The 15,240-nt window shown below is 49.0% G+C and overlaps 1 protein-coding gene across 3 annotated transcripts in view; it reads right to left on the reverse strand.

Moving 5' to 3' along the window:
* The window catches only part of LOC119963697 (probable E3 SUMO-protein ligase RNF212), a 67,607-nt gene that overhangs the window by 36,713 nt on the left and 15,654 nt on the right, over positions 1-15,240 (reverse strand). For 2 of the 3 annotated variants that reach the window (XM_038793012.1, XM_038793011.1), the window contains exons 5-7: positions 15,112-15,168; positions 12,971-13,029; positions 6,487-6,543 (exon numbers count right to left, since the gene is read on the reverse strand). In XM_038793012.1, coding sequence (XP_038648940.1) covers positions 6,487-6,543; positions 12,971-13,029; positions 15,112-15,168 — 173 coding nt within the window. The remainder of the gene's footprint in view (positions 1-6,486; positions 6,544-12,970; positions 13,030-15,111; positions 15,169-15,240) is intronic. The other variant, XM_038793013.1, reaches the window with a different exon arrangement.

A 15,240-nucleotide genomic window follows, 5' to 3' on the forward strand; every position in this document is an offset into this window, starting at 1 on the left:
GTCCCTTTGTTCTTGCCAACGTGGTGTTCGCTGCCGGTTGGGGGGGTCCCCGCTGCCGGTTGGGGGGTCCCCGCTGCCGGTTTGGGGGGGGGGTCCCGCTGCCCGGTTGGGGGGGGGGGTCCCCGCTGCCGGTTTGGGTGAGGGTTCACCGCTGCCGGTTGGGGGGGGGGGGGGTCCCCGCTGCCGGTTTTGGGGGGGGGGGGGTCCCCGCTGCTGCACTTCGCGACCTCCTGGTCGCTGCCTCCGGCCTGGCCCCCCCTTCGGTCCCGCACCGCTCCTGGCCTGCGTTTGCGGGGGGGCGGGCCTGCCGCTGCCGCACCGCTCCTGGCCTGCGTTGGGGGAGAGGGGGGGGGGGCCTGCCACTGCCGCACCGCTCCTGGCCTGCGTTGGGGGGGGGGGGTGGGGGGGGGAGGGAGGGCCTGCCGCTGCCGCACCGCTCCTGGCCTGCGTTGGGGGGGGTTTGACCTGCCGCTGCCGAGCCCCTCTGCCGCCGCCGCTGCCGTCAAGCCCTGCCGCTAAGCCCCGCTGCCGCCGCGCCCCTCTGCCGCCGCCACCAAGCCCCGTCGCCGCCGCCGATGCTCCTCCGCCGACCGGCCTGCCCGGGGATCCCTTCCCTGCTTTCTGCCGCGTGCGGGAGCCCCTCTCCCTGCGACCGCTTCGCTCGCCGACCGGAAGTCGAATCGCATTTGCCTTCTTAACTGCCAAGTGAACCTGTAGAATCCTGAACGAGAACTCCAAGTCCCTTTGTGCTTCTAATTTCGAAAGCCTTTTCCCATTTAGAAAATAGTCTATGCATCTATACTTCCTACCAAAGTGCATAACGTCAAACTTTTCCACATTATATTGAATCTGCCACTTCCTTTCCCACTCTCCTCACCTGTTCCCTATTACTACGTCTCCAGCCTAATTTTCCAGTGGTCCAATGTCCATTCTTGTCTCTCGCTTACCTTTTATTTATCAAAAAAAATACTCTTGCAATCTTCTTCTATTTTACTCACTAGCTCACACTCACATTTCACCTTCTCCCCTTATCGCTGTTTTAGTTGTCCTTGCTTGCTTTTAAAGGCTTCCTAATCCTCTGGCTTCCCACTAATCCTCGCCACTTTGTATGCTTTTTCCTTTTAATGCTGTCCTTGACTTCCCTTGTCAGCCATGGTTACCTTATCCTCTCCTTAGCATGTTTCCTCCTCCTTAGGATGAATTTCTGTGGTGCCTCCTGATGGAACCATCAATTCACCAGACACGTGTTTCCGATATGAATCTAGGCTTTAATCGACTAACTTCAGAGCCAGCCTGTTACCCGTTGATGAACTCTTAGTGAACTCAGGCTGACTCTGGACAAGGGTATTTATACAGCTGCACTAGGGGGAGGAGTCGTGGGCGGAGCCAAGGGTGGATCCCAGTACAAGTTCCTGAGTACTCCCAGAGCTACTCCTCCTAGTGGTAGGATAGCGCTACTGTGCTTACAAAGACAGTGTGAATTATCATATATATATTACATTCACCACACCTCCCGAATAACCCCTAAAAACTCCTGCGATTGCTGTTCCACTGTCTTCCCTGCTAGGCTCCCCTTCCAATCAACTCTGGCTAGCTCCTCCTCCCTCATGTCTTTGTAGTTACCTTTATTCATCTGTAAAACCTTAACATCCGATTCCAGTTTCTCCCTCTCAAACTGTAGTGTAAATTTGATCAGATTGTGGTCCCCAAAGGGTTCCTTCGCCTTAAGTTCCCTAATCAAGTCTGCCTGACTCCTAGATATTTCTACTGTTATTCTGCCAGAAGGAAAAAACATCAGTCGATCTCGAGCCAATATTATTCATCTGTGCCAACTGCAGAAGGTACTACTAATCACGAATCGGCCTCCACAAGACAAGATTCTCAATCCAGAAATGACATACAGTCTGGGAACAGTTCATTGTCTCCTGAGATAGACAGATGCCAATATATAATAAATAAATATATTACAGTCAAAAACTTATACGGAGAAAGGTTTATTGTGGTTCATCCAAGGGTGAATTTGCGAGCAGCTCAGGAAGAATTCCTACATAATAGTTATGGGAAATTACTTTTTACGTGTTCTTTTGCTCTTGGCAAAACCCACAGGAATGAATTGGTGCAGAGTACACAACTATCTGCAAGGTTCAAAATCATTTTAGGTTTGTTGATGTAGGTATATACATTAATAGTTAATAGACATTGCACAGATTCAACTAATTATAAAACAATTGGCTGGTCTCACACTTGCACAGCGTAATATTAGGATGATTCCTCAGTAGAATATTCATATTTTGACTATGTTTAAATTAAATTAAATCCATAGCAATTCAAATTTTTTTCAACTCATTTGAACCATATCCAATATTGGATTTATAAGCACAGCTGCATCCTCTCCAAGGTGTAGAGCGTTCATCACAATGGAATCCAAATACAATTGCCAATGTTATCTTTCGTGAAGAAGCTGAGTTTACGATGTTATATAATAATATCTGAAAATAATTACTTTGTCATGGCAAGGTAGGCAATAAAGACCTCACCTCCATTCATTTGAAAAGCCTTCATCGGAGGCGCTTGGGAATCAATAGCTTTTTATGAATAGGAAAAATCAAATGATGGAAAAATGAATAAAAACAGAATGCTGGAAATAGAAAGCAGATCAACAACTGTAAAGAGGAAGGATAAGGTGTTGGTTGTTGACCCATCGTTAGAACGACTGACTGTACTAATAGTATTTTCTGTTTTTATAATAGGTTTTATAGCCGAAGGATTTAACTTGTGAGATACAAGATTTCTTGATTCTACTGTGAAGTGTTCTGTCACTTCTAAAAATATTATGGCTACAAACACAAACAAACACGCATCTACTTCCCATGAAAAACCAGACATCTCTTTTATTCTTTTTCCTCCAAAATAAGGATACCTCCAGGACTTTGTTTTTTATGGTAGGAAAACAAAGGTAGTTTCTTTTTTAGAAAATATTTAATTGAAGCATTTAAAATTTTCAGTTTAACATATTAACATTTCTTAAAACAGTCGCGTGGGCCGACACATATACCCCAGCCGTGGTCTCTCCCGTGTAGTTGGTGTTTATATACCCCGAATGGTCTCCCTCACTCGCTCACATATCTTGTCGTCTGCTAACAACCCTGCATCTAGCCTCCACTGTGGGTGCTGAGAGTTTCCCGTGTTCACCTGTAGGTCTAGCCAATGTGCCGCATGGCCCGATACTACGATTGCGGAAAACTCTGTGTCCTACTCCCGCTAATATTTTGTCCAATTGTTTTATTTTTTTTTTTAAATCGATCCTGGAGTACACCTTGTGAACATGGGAGTAGAATGAATATTCCTTACTCCTTGGCTTCTCAAATCTCCACAGATCAGCACCTTCCATGTGCTCCATGAACCCTCACAGCTCTTTTGGCCTCTTTTCCCCAACCTAGAACTCGACTGGTCCATCCTAGGATCAAAGGCCGTATTAAAATCACCCCCCATGATCAACTGGTACGAGTCGAGGTCCAGGATTCATCTCCGCATCTTCCCAACAAACAAGACGTCATCCCAGTTTGGGGCATATATATTCACCAGCACCACTGACATTCCCTCCAGTTTCCCACTCACCTTGATAAATCTGCCTCCTGGGTCTGTCACTATTTTCCCCACCTTGAACGCCACACTTTTGTTAATCCTGAATGAAACATCTGCCCAACCCATTCCTTTTTCGGTCGAAATTGATCCCCCAGCTTCAAGTGTGTCTCCTGTAACATGATCACGTCCGCCTTTAACTGTCTCAAGTGTGCGAACACACGGGCCCTGTTGACCAGCCCATTCAGGCCACGAACATTCCACGTAAACAGTCTGGGGGGGGGGGGGCCCTGTTGATCAGCCATGACCATTCCTAGGCCAGCCCCTCGCCCATGGCCCGCACATCCCCAGATCTGCCCATCGGCGGCAACCGCCATCTCGTCTCCATCTCCAGCCTCCTGGAGGTCCCCAAATTGTCAGCAATACCGCCACCCCCCATCCCTAAACCGCTACCTCGTCACTTTTCAGCTCACCCCCCACTTCGCTTCCGTTAGTTAGCCTTACCAGCTAACCTAGCAGCTCCACCCCTGAAGCCTAAAAGTCCACAGGCTGCTGGATCTTTTACACCCCAGCTCATAACAGTTTTCAGAACAATAGCACCGAGTGCAAAAAGCAAACGCACCCTCCACTTAAAGCCCAAACTTAATGTCCCACCCCTCCCCCTTTACAACATCTTATCAATCCCATCACCTTCAGAGCCCCAAACAATAGAAGTGTAAACAAACAGGGTAAATGGAGAGACAGAAAAAATTATATGTGTAAAAACTCGAACAGATGTCTTTCCCTCCTAGACCATCTTAATTTGAAAACTCTTCTTCTCCCCCCTCCATTCTTTTTTGTTCTCCTTTATTATTATTTTCTCTTTTTTACCTTTTTTTTTTAAACAAACCCAAACAAAAAGGAAGAAACGGTTTCCTCCGGGTACTCCGGTTTCCTCCCACAGTCCAAAGATGTGCAGGTTGGGTGGATTAGCCATGAAAAATTGTGCAAAATTCTTTGATTAACCTAGGACAAAAGTTCGGCGCAACATCGTGGGCCGAAGAGCCTGTTCTGTGCTGTATTTCTCTATCTATCTATCTATCTATCTATCTACCCGAGTACATACACTGAAAGGTCAAAGTTAGGTAACTCCAAAAGAAAAAAAAACCCTTCTCTTCCCGGCCATCGCAACTCACGTTACAGTGCAGCACAGAACTTTTTGATGTAAATCGCTAGCAACCAGTTTTCTCTTTTTATTAAGTCCTTCTGGGTCCCCCAGGTTGTTGTCTTTCATAAAGCCCGCTACTTCTTCCGGCGAGCCAAAATACAGTTCCCGTGCCTCGTAGGTTACACAAAGACGGGCCGGGTAGAGAAATCCAAATTTTATTCCCTTTGCTTACAGCGCCGCTTTAACTTTATTGAAACTTGCCCTCCTCTTAGCAAGTTCTGCTCCCAAGTCCTGGTAGACCCGGATCTCAGCTTCTTCCCATACGAAATGTTTTGTCTCCCTAGCCCATCTCATGATGCATTCCTTGTCCAGGAAACGGTGAAGCCTCACCACCAATGTCCTCGGAGGCTCATGACCCTGGGGCTTGCGCACAAGTGCCCCGCGAGTCCGGTCCACCTCCAATGGCCTGTCGAACGCCTCTGCCCCCATCATTTTCTCGAACATCCTCACAACATACGCACCGACATCCAATCCTTCCTTTCCCTCCGGGAGACCGACAATCCGAACATTCTGCCTGCGGGAACGATTCTCCAGGGCCTCCACCTTTTCCAGCAGCCGCTTTTGCCGATCTTGTGAAATACCAATTTGCAGTGCCATCCCAGTGGACTGCTCCTCTTGCTCCGTTGCCTGCTCCTGCAGGTTTTGGATCGACTGTCCCTGTGTCTTCACTGTCACCTCCTGCCGCCAGCACACCCAGCCTGCGTGGCATGGGGTGGCGTGGTGTGCTTTCAATGGGAATTCCCATTGACAGCAGTGGGAGCAGAAAATCCCACCATCACCTGCACTCACCTGCACTCTCCACCAGCACAGAAACATTCACCTCAATGGGTGCACATTCAAGAGTAGGCTCAGGGTCACAATCTGGCGAGCATATCACAGACACCGGTCCACAGCTGACGGAGGAAGAGACAGCTGAGGACTCGGACAATGTCTGGAGTCCAGGCCCCTACTCAGACCCACGCAGACGATGGCCTTTTAGATTTGCCCCAGAGAAACCTATTGGAGATGCAGAGACAGGCAGGGAAACATCAGGCACAGATGCTAAATGGCATGCACAGACTGAACCGAAGGCTGGAGGAGTCCGTCCATGTTCTTTCTGCTGCTTTCTGCGGTCTAATTAACACACAGTCACTCTGTGAAACCAGAGCAAAACTGACAGTAATGGCGAGACGTTTGTGGGGCCTCATTTTCGGCACTAAGTGCGTTAAATACGGCCGCAATCTCGTCAATGTGGCCATCGGGAAACACCCTGCCAATTGCCCTGAAAATTACATTCTGAAATGTTTCCATTAAATCACGCCCTCTATCTTTAAAGACCCGTGCTGCTTTTAAACGCTCCCTCACCACTAACTCCCAGTCAACACGGAGTTCTGAGTCCATCATAGGGTCCTGATTGTGAATGTATCTGTCCAAACAAAAACTGCTCAAATTTGTAGTCTAATATCAGGAACTAATGTCAGGATCATCTATCTCAGGGATATTAGTTTCTCACCAGGGCACCGATTCCTGGAGATAATGTGTGAATTCAAGTTTTTAAAAAAGAATCCCAATAGTACTCTAACAGTTCTTCACTTACACCTGCAAATAAATAATTTTACTTCTCAGGCATACCCGAGTAACAGCAGAGCTTTATAGAATGAGGTTCTCCTCTCATACAGATAGCATACAACTTTCTTTCTAGAATCTAAAAACGTTACCTTTGTTGCAAAGAACTTTCTAGTTTTGCAATGTAGTTCTTCATTTCTTTAATTTCACTGTGAAATAAGCAAATCTGCATTATTGAACCTGGAGTTACGATTACATTACAACTTGGAACACATAGCATCGTCAGTTTTGCTCTGGTTTCATTATCATTAATTCTGCGATGTTCAAATCACTTTACTCTACCAAGAAAGTTTAACCAACATAAATCTGTCAGGTAGAAATTCTGCCAGGGTTCTGCAGATCTTCCATTGTAAATTCATCAATGCAGAATGTCCACTTTGTGATATCTTAACTGTTATATCTGCAGTGTGATGAAGGCTCTCAAAATTATGGAGCTTAGTAATCGACTGTGCTGTTGCTCGATGAACTAAAAAACTATGGGTGGGATTTTCTGGTTGCGCCTGTCCCAAGACCGTAAATTCCCACCCGAGGTCAATGGACCTTTAAATGGTCCGTCAAAATGTCCGTCTTGCCCGTGGTGGACAGGATCAGAAAATTTACCTCTATATTTTTTTTTCCCGTAAATGTTTCTGTGCTTTTTTCTCATTGTCTATTTCTTTCTGTGCTTCTCTCCCTGCCTTTGTACGCTTTCCACTCTTTTCACAGTCTCTGTATAACTCTCACAAATGTTTCTCACTGCAGTGTTGCAGCTCCCTTTCCTTTCTGCAGCTCCCTCTCTCCTAATCAGAATAGCTCTCACACATTCCTTATTCAACATAATCAATGTTTTGCATTAGTTTTTTCACGGAAAAATAGAGAATATGTCACTCAACCAGGAAAGATAAAGTCGCCATAGTCACAGATGATCATGGGCTGCTTTCCCCTTTGGAGGGGGAGAGCTGACTGGTGGTGATTTAACCTGAGGATCATCACGTCTCAGGCGAGGGGCAACGTGAATAATCCCATGAATAACCCAACAAGTACCTGATCAGAGGTAGGTACTGAGATGGCATGTACAAGTGAGGGAGAAATTGTAAGGGTTGAAACTGGGGTTTAGGGTAAAACAGTGTGGTGAGAGCTTAAGCCTGGATTGGCGAGCACGGCAGGGCAGCAGGAGAAATAAAGAGCTGGAAAAGAATAGAGAATGCCTGGCAACAGGGCAGATAGACTGGATTCTAGTAGTTGTACCAGAACTTCAGAAAACTCATCACAACCCCAATCCTGACTCAACATCCGGGTAGCATCTGATCGAGTAAATTTGATCTATAAAGATATACGTTGAACCATAGTCTCAGTTAAAATGTGTCCTCAGTAAGGTCTGACAGAAGTGAGCATATGAATTTTTGACACTTTTCTATAATTTCAGATTTAAAGTGCAAGACTATCTAGAACAAGACAGCTCCTCAAACCATTCTGTGCTGTTTCCATGAACAATTACAAACACCAAAGCAACCACATATGCCCCAGAGAATAAAAGTAATGAGGTACCACATAGTGAGTCACTGTGAATAGATCAGGAGTAAGTGTTATTTGCAGAGGAATAAAATGAACCCGTTGGTTGTACTATGTGGTCCCATCAAAGATCCATCAACTTTTGGAAATGTCACAGTGGGGTACTATTAGGAAATGGTATAATGACAATGTAGGGCACGATTTAGCCACCGCGTAGTGCCCACCACAGATCAGGGCATGCCAGATCAATGGCGGGAAAGGCCAAAATCGAGATTCGCACCAGGAGCGCACCATTTTGCATTTCACCCGCCCGCTCCCAATTGAGAGATCGGCATCTTGTCCAAAAATGGCGAAAATATCATTAACCCTCTTTGCATTAATTTCAATCTCATTACTGAGTTTGAAGTTGAATGCAGCAGCCTCCCGGGAATTACCCGAATCGCCAGGGAGAAATCACGGGCGTCGTTTAGTACTCCTTTTTAGAAAAGTGAAGCTGGCACGATGGCTTCTGTGGGGAAGTGAGGAGGTGAGTAGCCATTTTCATTTTAAGCATGCAGCTCAAGGGCACCGGAGCTGCCGCCCCAGTGCTTGGGGGAAGGGAGGGAGACCCTCAAGGGGTTGAGCTTAGTCAGGAGGGTAAAGCATTCTAGGTTGAGCGTCACCCCTCGGCTGGGGGTGGTTGTGGCTGTCAGGCCTTCGAGCCCTCTTTAAATATTGTGGACACTCATAACAGGGACAATCACAGCTGCAGCCTATCTGACCTACCAAACACTTCCAGGACAGAGCCCTGCTGTGGCTTCTATCTAGAAATTCAGTTTCACCCCGTTTGACTGAACAGCCTCTAGCTTCACAGCAGGAATGAGTCTTGTTGGTTGTGATAGTACTTCACACTCCTTAACTCTCAAGTGCCTCCTCAAAAGCGCACGTAGATGTCGCAGAGGGTGATTAGTGCACTGCATGTCCAACAAATGTTGATGCCTGAACAGTGTGCCTGAACGTCAGGAGCATCAGCACCATAGAGGCAGCTGCCAACAATCAAACACTAAAGAGCAGGGCTTCAGCACTGTGGATCTTACTGCGACCAAAGGATAAGTGTGTGGATCAGGGGGTGGTCCCTGAGCACAGCTTCCCTAATGTTTCCGGCAGTGGTCTAGGGGCACCTGATGTGGCCGGGAATGAGTATGCAGAGCAAGGTTTGCCAGAACAACTGGCTTGCTGGATGGCAGCCTGACAGAAGGCGGGACTCGTAAGGGTGTGAGGGGCTTGGGGGATGTGAGGGTCCCAGGGTGGAAGCCCTCTCTCCTTTCCCAATTCCTTCCAGATCAAAAGATGTTTGCTGGTATCGATCCCGCAGAGGCTGCCCTTGCACTGCTGATAGCTGCTGAGACAGACAGACGCTGGAGAAGGCAGCAGCGATGATGCAGGTTGAAGGCGGCACCACATGTGCAGAGGCCGCCGTACACCCTGAAGACCTGACCGTGCATCAGGCTAAGGAGGGACCCAAAAGGAGGTCAGCAACGGCCCAGAGTGTACTCAGTGGAGGAGAAGGACACCCGCTTCCGGTGGCCGTGAAGGTCAGCGCAGCCCTCATCTTTTGTGCCACCAGCTCATTGCAAGGCTCGAGTAGGGACCTATTTGATATTTCAAAATGTATAACCTACATGTGCCTTCGGAAGGTTACAGATGCTCAATATGCCCTGGCATCCAACTATATCAACTTCAACCTGGACCAGGCCCACCAAGATGCCGGGGCTGCAGGATTCGCTGCCATCGCTGGGATGCCCCAGGTCGAAGGGACGATTGATAGCACGCATGTCACCCTGCAAGCAACAGGGCATCAGGGAGTGCCCTATATTAACAGGAAGGATTTCACTCCTTGAATGTTCATATCATGTGCAACCACCGCTTTGTGTGTGCCCGCTACCCAGTAAGTATGCATGACAGCTACATCTGGGGCACTCTGAGATCCCCAGTGTCTTCGAGGTACCCTCCAGGATGATGGGTTGGCTCATGGGGGACAAGGGAATACCCGTTGAGGTAATGGCTGATGACGCCCGTGCGGAGGCCTAAGACAGAGGCAGAGACCTGATATAATGAGGCCCACGTTGTCACGGGTGCTGTCATTGGGCGGTGCATCGGACTGCTGAAAATGCAGTTCCGATTCCTGGACCCCTCTGATGGTGCCTTCAGTACACCTCCTGCTTTGAGTTTGTCTGCTGTGTCCTCCACAATCTGGCACAGCCCTGGAGGAGGACTCCTCGCCTGAGGAGGAGGCGGAGCAGGAGGGACTGGAGTACGAGTCCAAGGAGGAGCCGGAGGATGGAGGACAGGCGATGGCAAGGGTCCGACATGCCAGGAGGACTAGGGAGGCCCTCATCATCTCCAGATTCTCAGAGGGCGAGGTTGGGTCTGGTCAGCTCAACCTCCTCCCCAACACCCCTTCACCATTTCTCTCCCAGCTCCCCCCATTTCCCTCCTTCCACCCAATCCACCCTCCTCCGCAATCCCCCCTCCCCTTCCCCCAACACAGCACCCCCTCCCAGACTATCCGATTCCACCCTCCAACACTCTGTGTAACATAACTCCAGGTTGATGGGCCTGTGTTGGCACTGTCAGCGGGCAGGAGAGTAATGATAGTTCACTGTGAGGAAAGTGCCGGTGTTCCACAGTTTCTGCAAAGTCTGACTTCTGTCTTTCTGCTAACAGCACATTCTCACCCATCCTCTGAACATGGTCTGCTTTTGATCTTGGCCCGCTGTGCCTGGGGAGTAGGGGGAGGGGAGTGCAGGCAGGCCCGCTGTGAAGATTAATGTGCCAGAGGTATCAGGTGTTCCATGTTCTAATAGTGAACATTTTATATTTCCATTTCCCCAAGCTAGATAGTGAATGCCCCAGTATCCAGTCAGTGCTCCTCACTCTTCTTGATCTTTCATGGTCTACTGCTATGTCTTGGTGTGTTCCCAGGATGCAGCCTGCTGCTTACCGTGTCCTGTGGCCTTTAATGCCCTTGGCAGATGTCCACTGGAGGGCCTGGAGCAGGAGGGCCCCAGTCGACTTACTGGTGCCACAGGCATCACGGTGCTACCCTATTAACCCATTTTCCATGAGATGCACTGGTGTCAGGAGGCGGGGCGGGATTCGCAAGAACTGGCGACCGCGATCACTCCTTGGTGGCAGGCCACCACTGCCTCGTCCTCCTTGACTGTCATGTCGGACGCTGGGGGAACTCCATGGGTTGCAGTGAGCTCAAGAAACCTCGGAGTCATCTGGCTCTGCCAGTCCTGGAGGCTCCCCATTGTCTGCACCATGGTGTCGTGCCCTCAGCGATGGTCCTCAGTGACTGGGGCACGCTCTCAGTGCCTCTGCAATGTCCACCTGTGTCTGGGACATGTCCCTCATCGATTGGGGTGTGATATCGAGGCCCTCAGCCATGGTCATCACAGACTGAGCCATGCCTTGAGCACCATCAAGCCAGACGTGGACATCGTGCTCCAGATTTTCCACTGCGGTCACCACCCTAGCAGTGCTGGCTTCGGTGCCACACATCGTTGGCACCATCTCCTGCGCCCTAAGCCTTTAGGACTCCTCCAATCAGCTTTGCAGTCGTTGGGACTGTCACTGACGCCCCCCTCCTGAATGTCACAGCTGTGTCCTATCAACTGTATCAGCTCTGGGAGAACCATGTCCGGAGGCTCAGCATCTGATGGGAACCCAGATGAGTCCTGGGATCCAGCAGACCTCCAACTGTTGTTTTCCTTGGATATTCCTGCATCTACCTGATGTGCAACAGAGACTGTGTAGTGGTCACCAAATTGTGCCCCAGAAGCCTGTCCACTAATGTCGCCCACCAAGGTGTGTTTTTTTGTGCTGGTGGAAGGTGAGGGTGATAGCTATGACACCTCGATGGTGGTATCCTCAGAGCTCTCCTCCAGGCTGGTCACTTGGGTGGCAAGGGGTGGGAAACAACACCAGGTAGAACTGCCTCATCAAATGGAGATCATGCAAGACAATGGATATGTGGTCAGTGAGAAAGAGGTGTCATTTTGTCTAACTTGAACAATTCGCTTGAGACATGTCACGTGGCTGAAGGGGCAGTGGATCCTTACACCTGTGATGCAGGCCAACCTCGCTGTCGGTGACTGCTCTCTCAGACAGCCCCGCGATTTTGAAGGCCTGTTCCTCATAGCGGGTGAGAATGCGGATCTCTGGCATCTGCCACGCCATCTTCCGCCCCCGCGTCATGACCCTTACCGGCTTATAATGAGCTATCTTCTCCTACGGACAAAGAGAAGGCATGCTTGATTAGTCAGAAGGGTCTATAGCAGGTGCCATGTGTGGGCACAGCACCTGGACATGAAGGGGTTGTGCTGGCGGATACCAGGGGGTTCAGAGGAACAAACACGAAGATCGGATATGGGGAGGATGCGTGGTGTCCGCCAGTGATGTTGAGGGGTTGGAAATGTGAGGGATGGCAGATGGAACTGATGCCAGGAGAGAGGTGGTAACTTACCCTTGCAGCTCAGTAGAGGTAGTTGGCCTTCTGACATTGGACGGCAGTCCTCCTGGTCATGCTGCCAGCACTGACAGCCGTTGTCACTGCCTTCCAGGCAGCATTGCTGGCCTTGCTACAGGTCCTCCGAACCCATTGGGGGAACAGGGTGGCCCACCTCTCATCCACAGCACCGAGAAGCCTAGGCAGGTCAGAAACGCCAAAGCGAGGTCAGGTCTGCGTGCTTCCATGCATGTGTGTTGACTGGGAGTGAGTGGGGAGGTAGCGTTTAAAACCGAGAAGCTGAGGCACGAGTCAGGCAGAGAGCGAACCAGTAATGTTGAGAATCTCGTGGGGGCCCATTTTTGGCATCAAGTACAATTGAATATGAGCCGTGATCTTGCCAATGCTGCCGTCAAGAAACACCCGTTAAACGTGCCCAAAATGACACTTCGAAATTTTTTCCATTGAATCGCGCCCATAGTCTCCATTGGTCACCTCTCCGCTACGTGTAATACGTGTTCTAAGCTGTTGTTCAAAACTCCAAAATTTCTTTTAGTTGCAAAATATAGCAAAAGAGACAAAGAACTTCTTACCATTGCAATTGTTCTTTTCTCTGGGTGATATGCTGCAGATATGCTTTCAATTTTGCAAGCTGCAATTACAGAAAGGCATATATTTAATATTTACGATTGCGGCTTTCAAGCCTGTTGAACCTGCAATCCTTTGTATTAACATCTGGGAGCTTGTGCCAAAATTGGGGAGCTGTCCTATGGAATAATCAAACAACAATCTGCCATCGTCAAGCTCACTGAAGCACTTGCAGACAATGTCCTAGACACCACTATTACCATCCCTGAGTAAGTCCTGTCCCACCAGCAGGAGAAACCCACAAGAGGTGGAGGCACAATGGTATACAGTTGGGAGTTCTCAACATCGACTCGGAACTCCAGAAAGTCTCATGGCATCAAGTCAAACATGGGCAATGAAACTACCTGTTGCTTACCACCTACCACCCGCTCAGCTGATGAATCAGTACTCCTTCATGTTGAACACCACGGAGGAAGCACCAAATGTGGGTGGGATACATTATATACTCTGGGTGCGGGACTTCAATGTCCATCACCAGGAGCGGCTCGGTAACACCACTATTGGCTGAGCTGGCCGAGTCATGAAGGACATCGCTGCTAGACCGGTTCTGTGGCAGGTAGTGAGGGAAGCAACAAGAAGGAAAAACTTAATGTACCTGTCCTCACCAGCCTACCTGTCGCAGACTCATGTCCATGACAGTATTGGTAGGAGTGACCGATGCACAGTCCTTGTGGAGACGAAGTTCCATCTTCTGAGTGACGATACCATCCATCGTATCATCCACCTCCACCACTGTGCCTGCCACTACCACTATGCTAAATGGGATAGAATTCAAACAGATCTAGCAACTACGGCAGCACGGTAGCACAAGTGGATAACACTGTGGCTTCACAGGGCCAGGGTCCCAGGTTCGATTCCCCGCTGGGTCACTGTCTGTGTGGAGTTTGCACGTTCTCCCCGTGTCTGCGTGGGTTTCCTCCGGGTGCTCCAGTTTCCTCCCACAGTCCAAAGACGTGCAGGTTAGATGGATTGGCCATGATAAATTGCCCTAAGTGACCAAAAAAAAGATTAGCTGGAGTTATTGGGTTATGGGGATAGGGTGGAAATGAGGGCTTAGGTGGGTCGGTGCAGACTCGATGGGCCGAATGGCCTCCTTCTGCACTGTATATTCTATGATCAACTCAAAACTGGGAATCCATGAGGTACTGTCAGCCATCAGCAGCAGCTGAATTGTACTCAACCATAATCTGTAACCTCATGGTCTGGAATATCCCCCACTGTCCCAGGGTCAACCCTGGTTCAATGAAGTATCCAGGAAGGCATGCCAGGCATAGCTAAAAATGAGGTGTCAATCTGACGGACCTACAACACAGGACTACTTGCATGTCAAACAAGAGAAGCCACATGCGATAGACAGAGCTAAGTGATCACACAATCTTCAGTGCACAATTAATGCCCATCAAGGGCCTCATCCTACTGCCACTGATACTAACCCAGTGCAAAGTAGGGGCTTGCCTTGCAGGGAGCACAACAAACAAACTCATGTGGTGTAACTTATGGGTCCCCAGAGGTGTGGGAGGTCCCTCGTTCAAAAGCACTCAATGCCTCATCTTGGAACCTGGCATCAAGAAGGGGCCCAGTTAGAACCAACCTTGCACTGGCTGCTGACCCATTCCCTTTTCCCCTGGCGCCGACCTCCCAAAGCCCCCGCTCTTGCCACTCTGGTCATGGATTCAGCAACAATCCTCTACCTTAGGTGGGTGTCGTACCCGCAAGAGCCACCACCTCCTCAGTCATGCTGTCACTCAATAGAGCCGAGTGTTTCTAATGGCTGGCAGCTTTCGGCAGGAGGGACACCCGCCCCCAAGGTCTTCATCCCATGGGGAAAAGTGCTGTTGGTCTGTCAAGCGCTTGAGTGGAGCATAATGCCTTCCCAAAAAGAGATATAAGCAGCTTTTGACTGCTCTTCAGCTGGCAGACGAGACCCCGGTCAAGATTCCACCCGTTATCTATTCTAGCGTTATCTAGAAATTGCCATTGTCCACAAGTGAAAAGTTGCTTTTTGATCATTGTTATTACTGAATATAATGCACATTATTTGCAGTGACAATGTTTTCAGAGAAGCTTAATGAAGATGGGAAGTTACCTCCTCTAACTCGTATGCACACAAATGTTGTCGATGTTTCTCCTGGAAATCCATAATCTAAGACAGTACAATTAGAATCATAATAATGATTGTTCATTCATACCAAATTAAAAACCCTAGTCCCATAAT

The sequence above is a fragment of the Scyliorhinus canicula genome, chromosome 3 (assembly GCF_902713615.1).
Source record: "Scyliorhinus canicula chromosome 3, sScyCan1.1, whole genome shotgun sequence".
Classification (NCBI taxonomy): domain Eukaryota; kingdom Metazoa; phylum Chordata; class Chondrichthyes; order Carcharhiniformes; family Scyliorhinidae; genus Scyliorhinus; species Scyliorhinus canicula.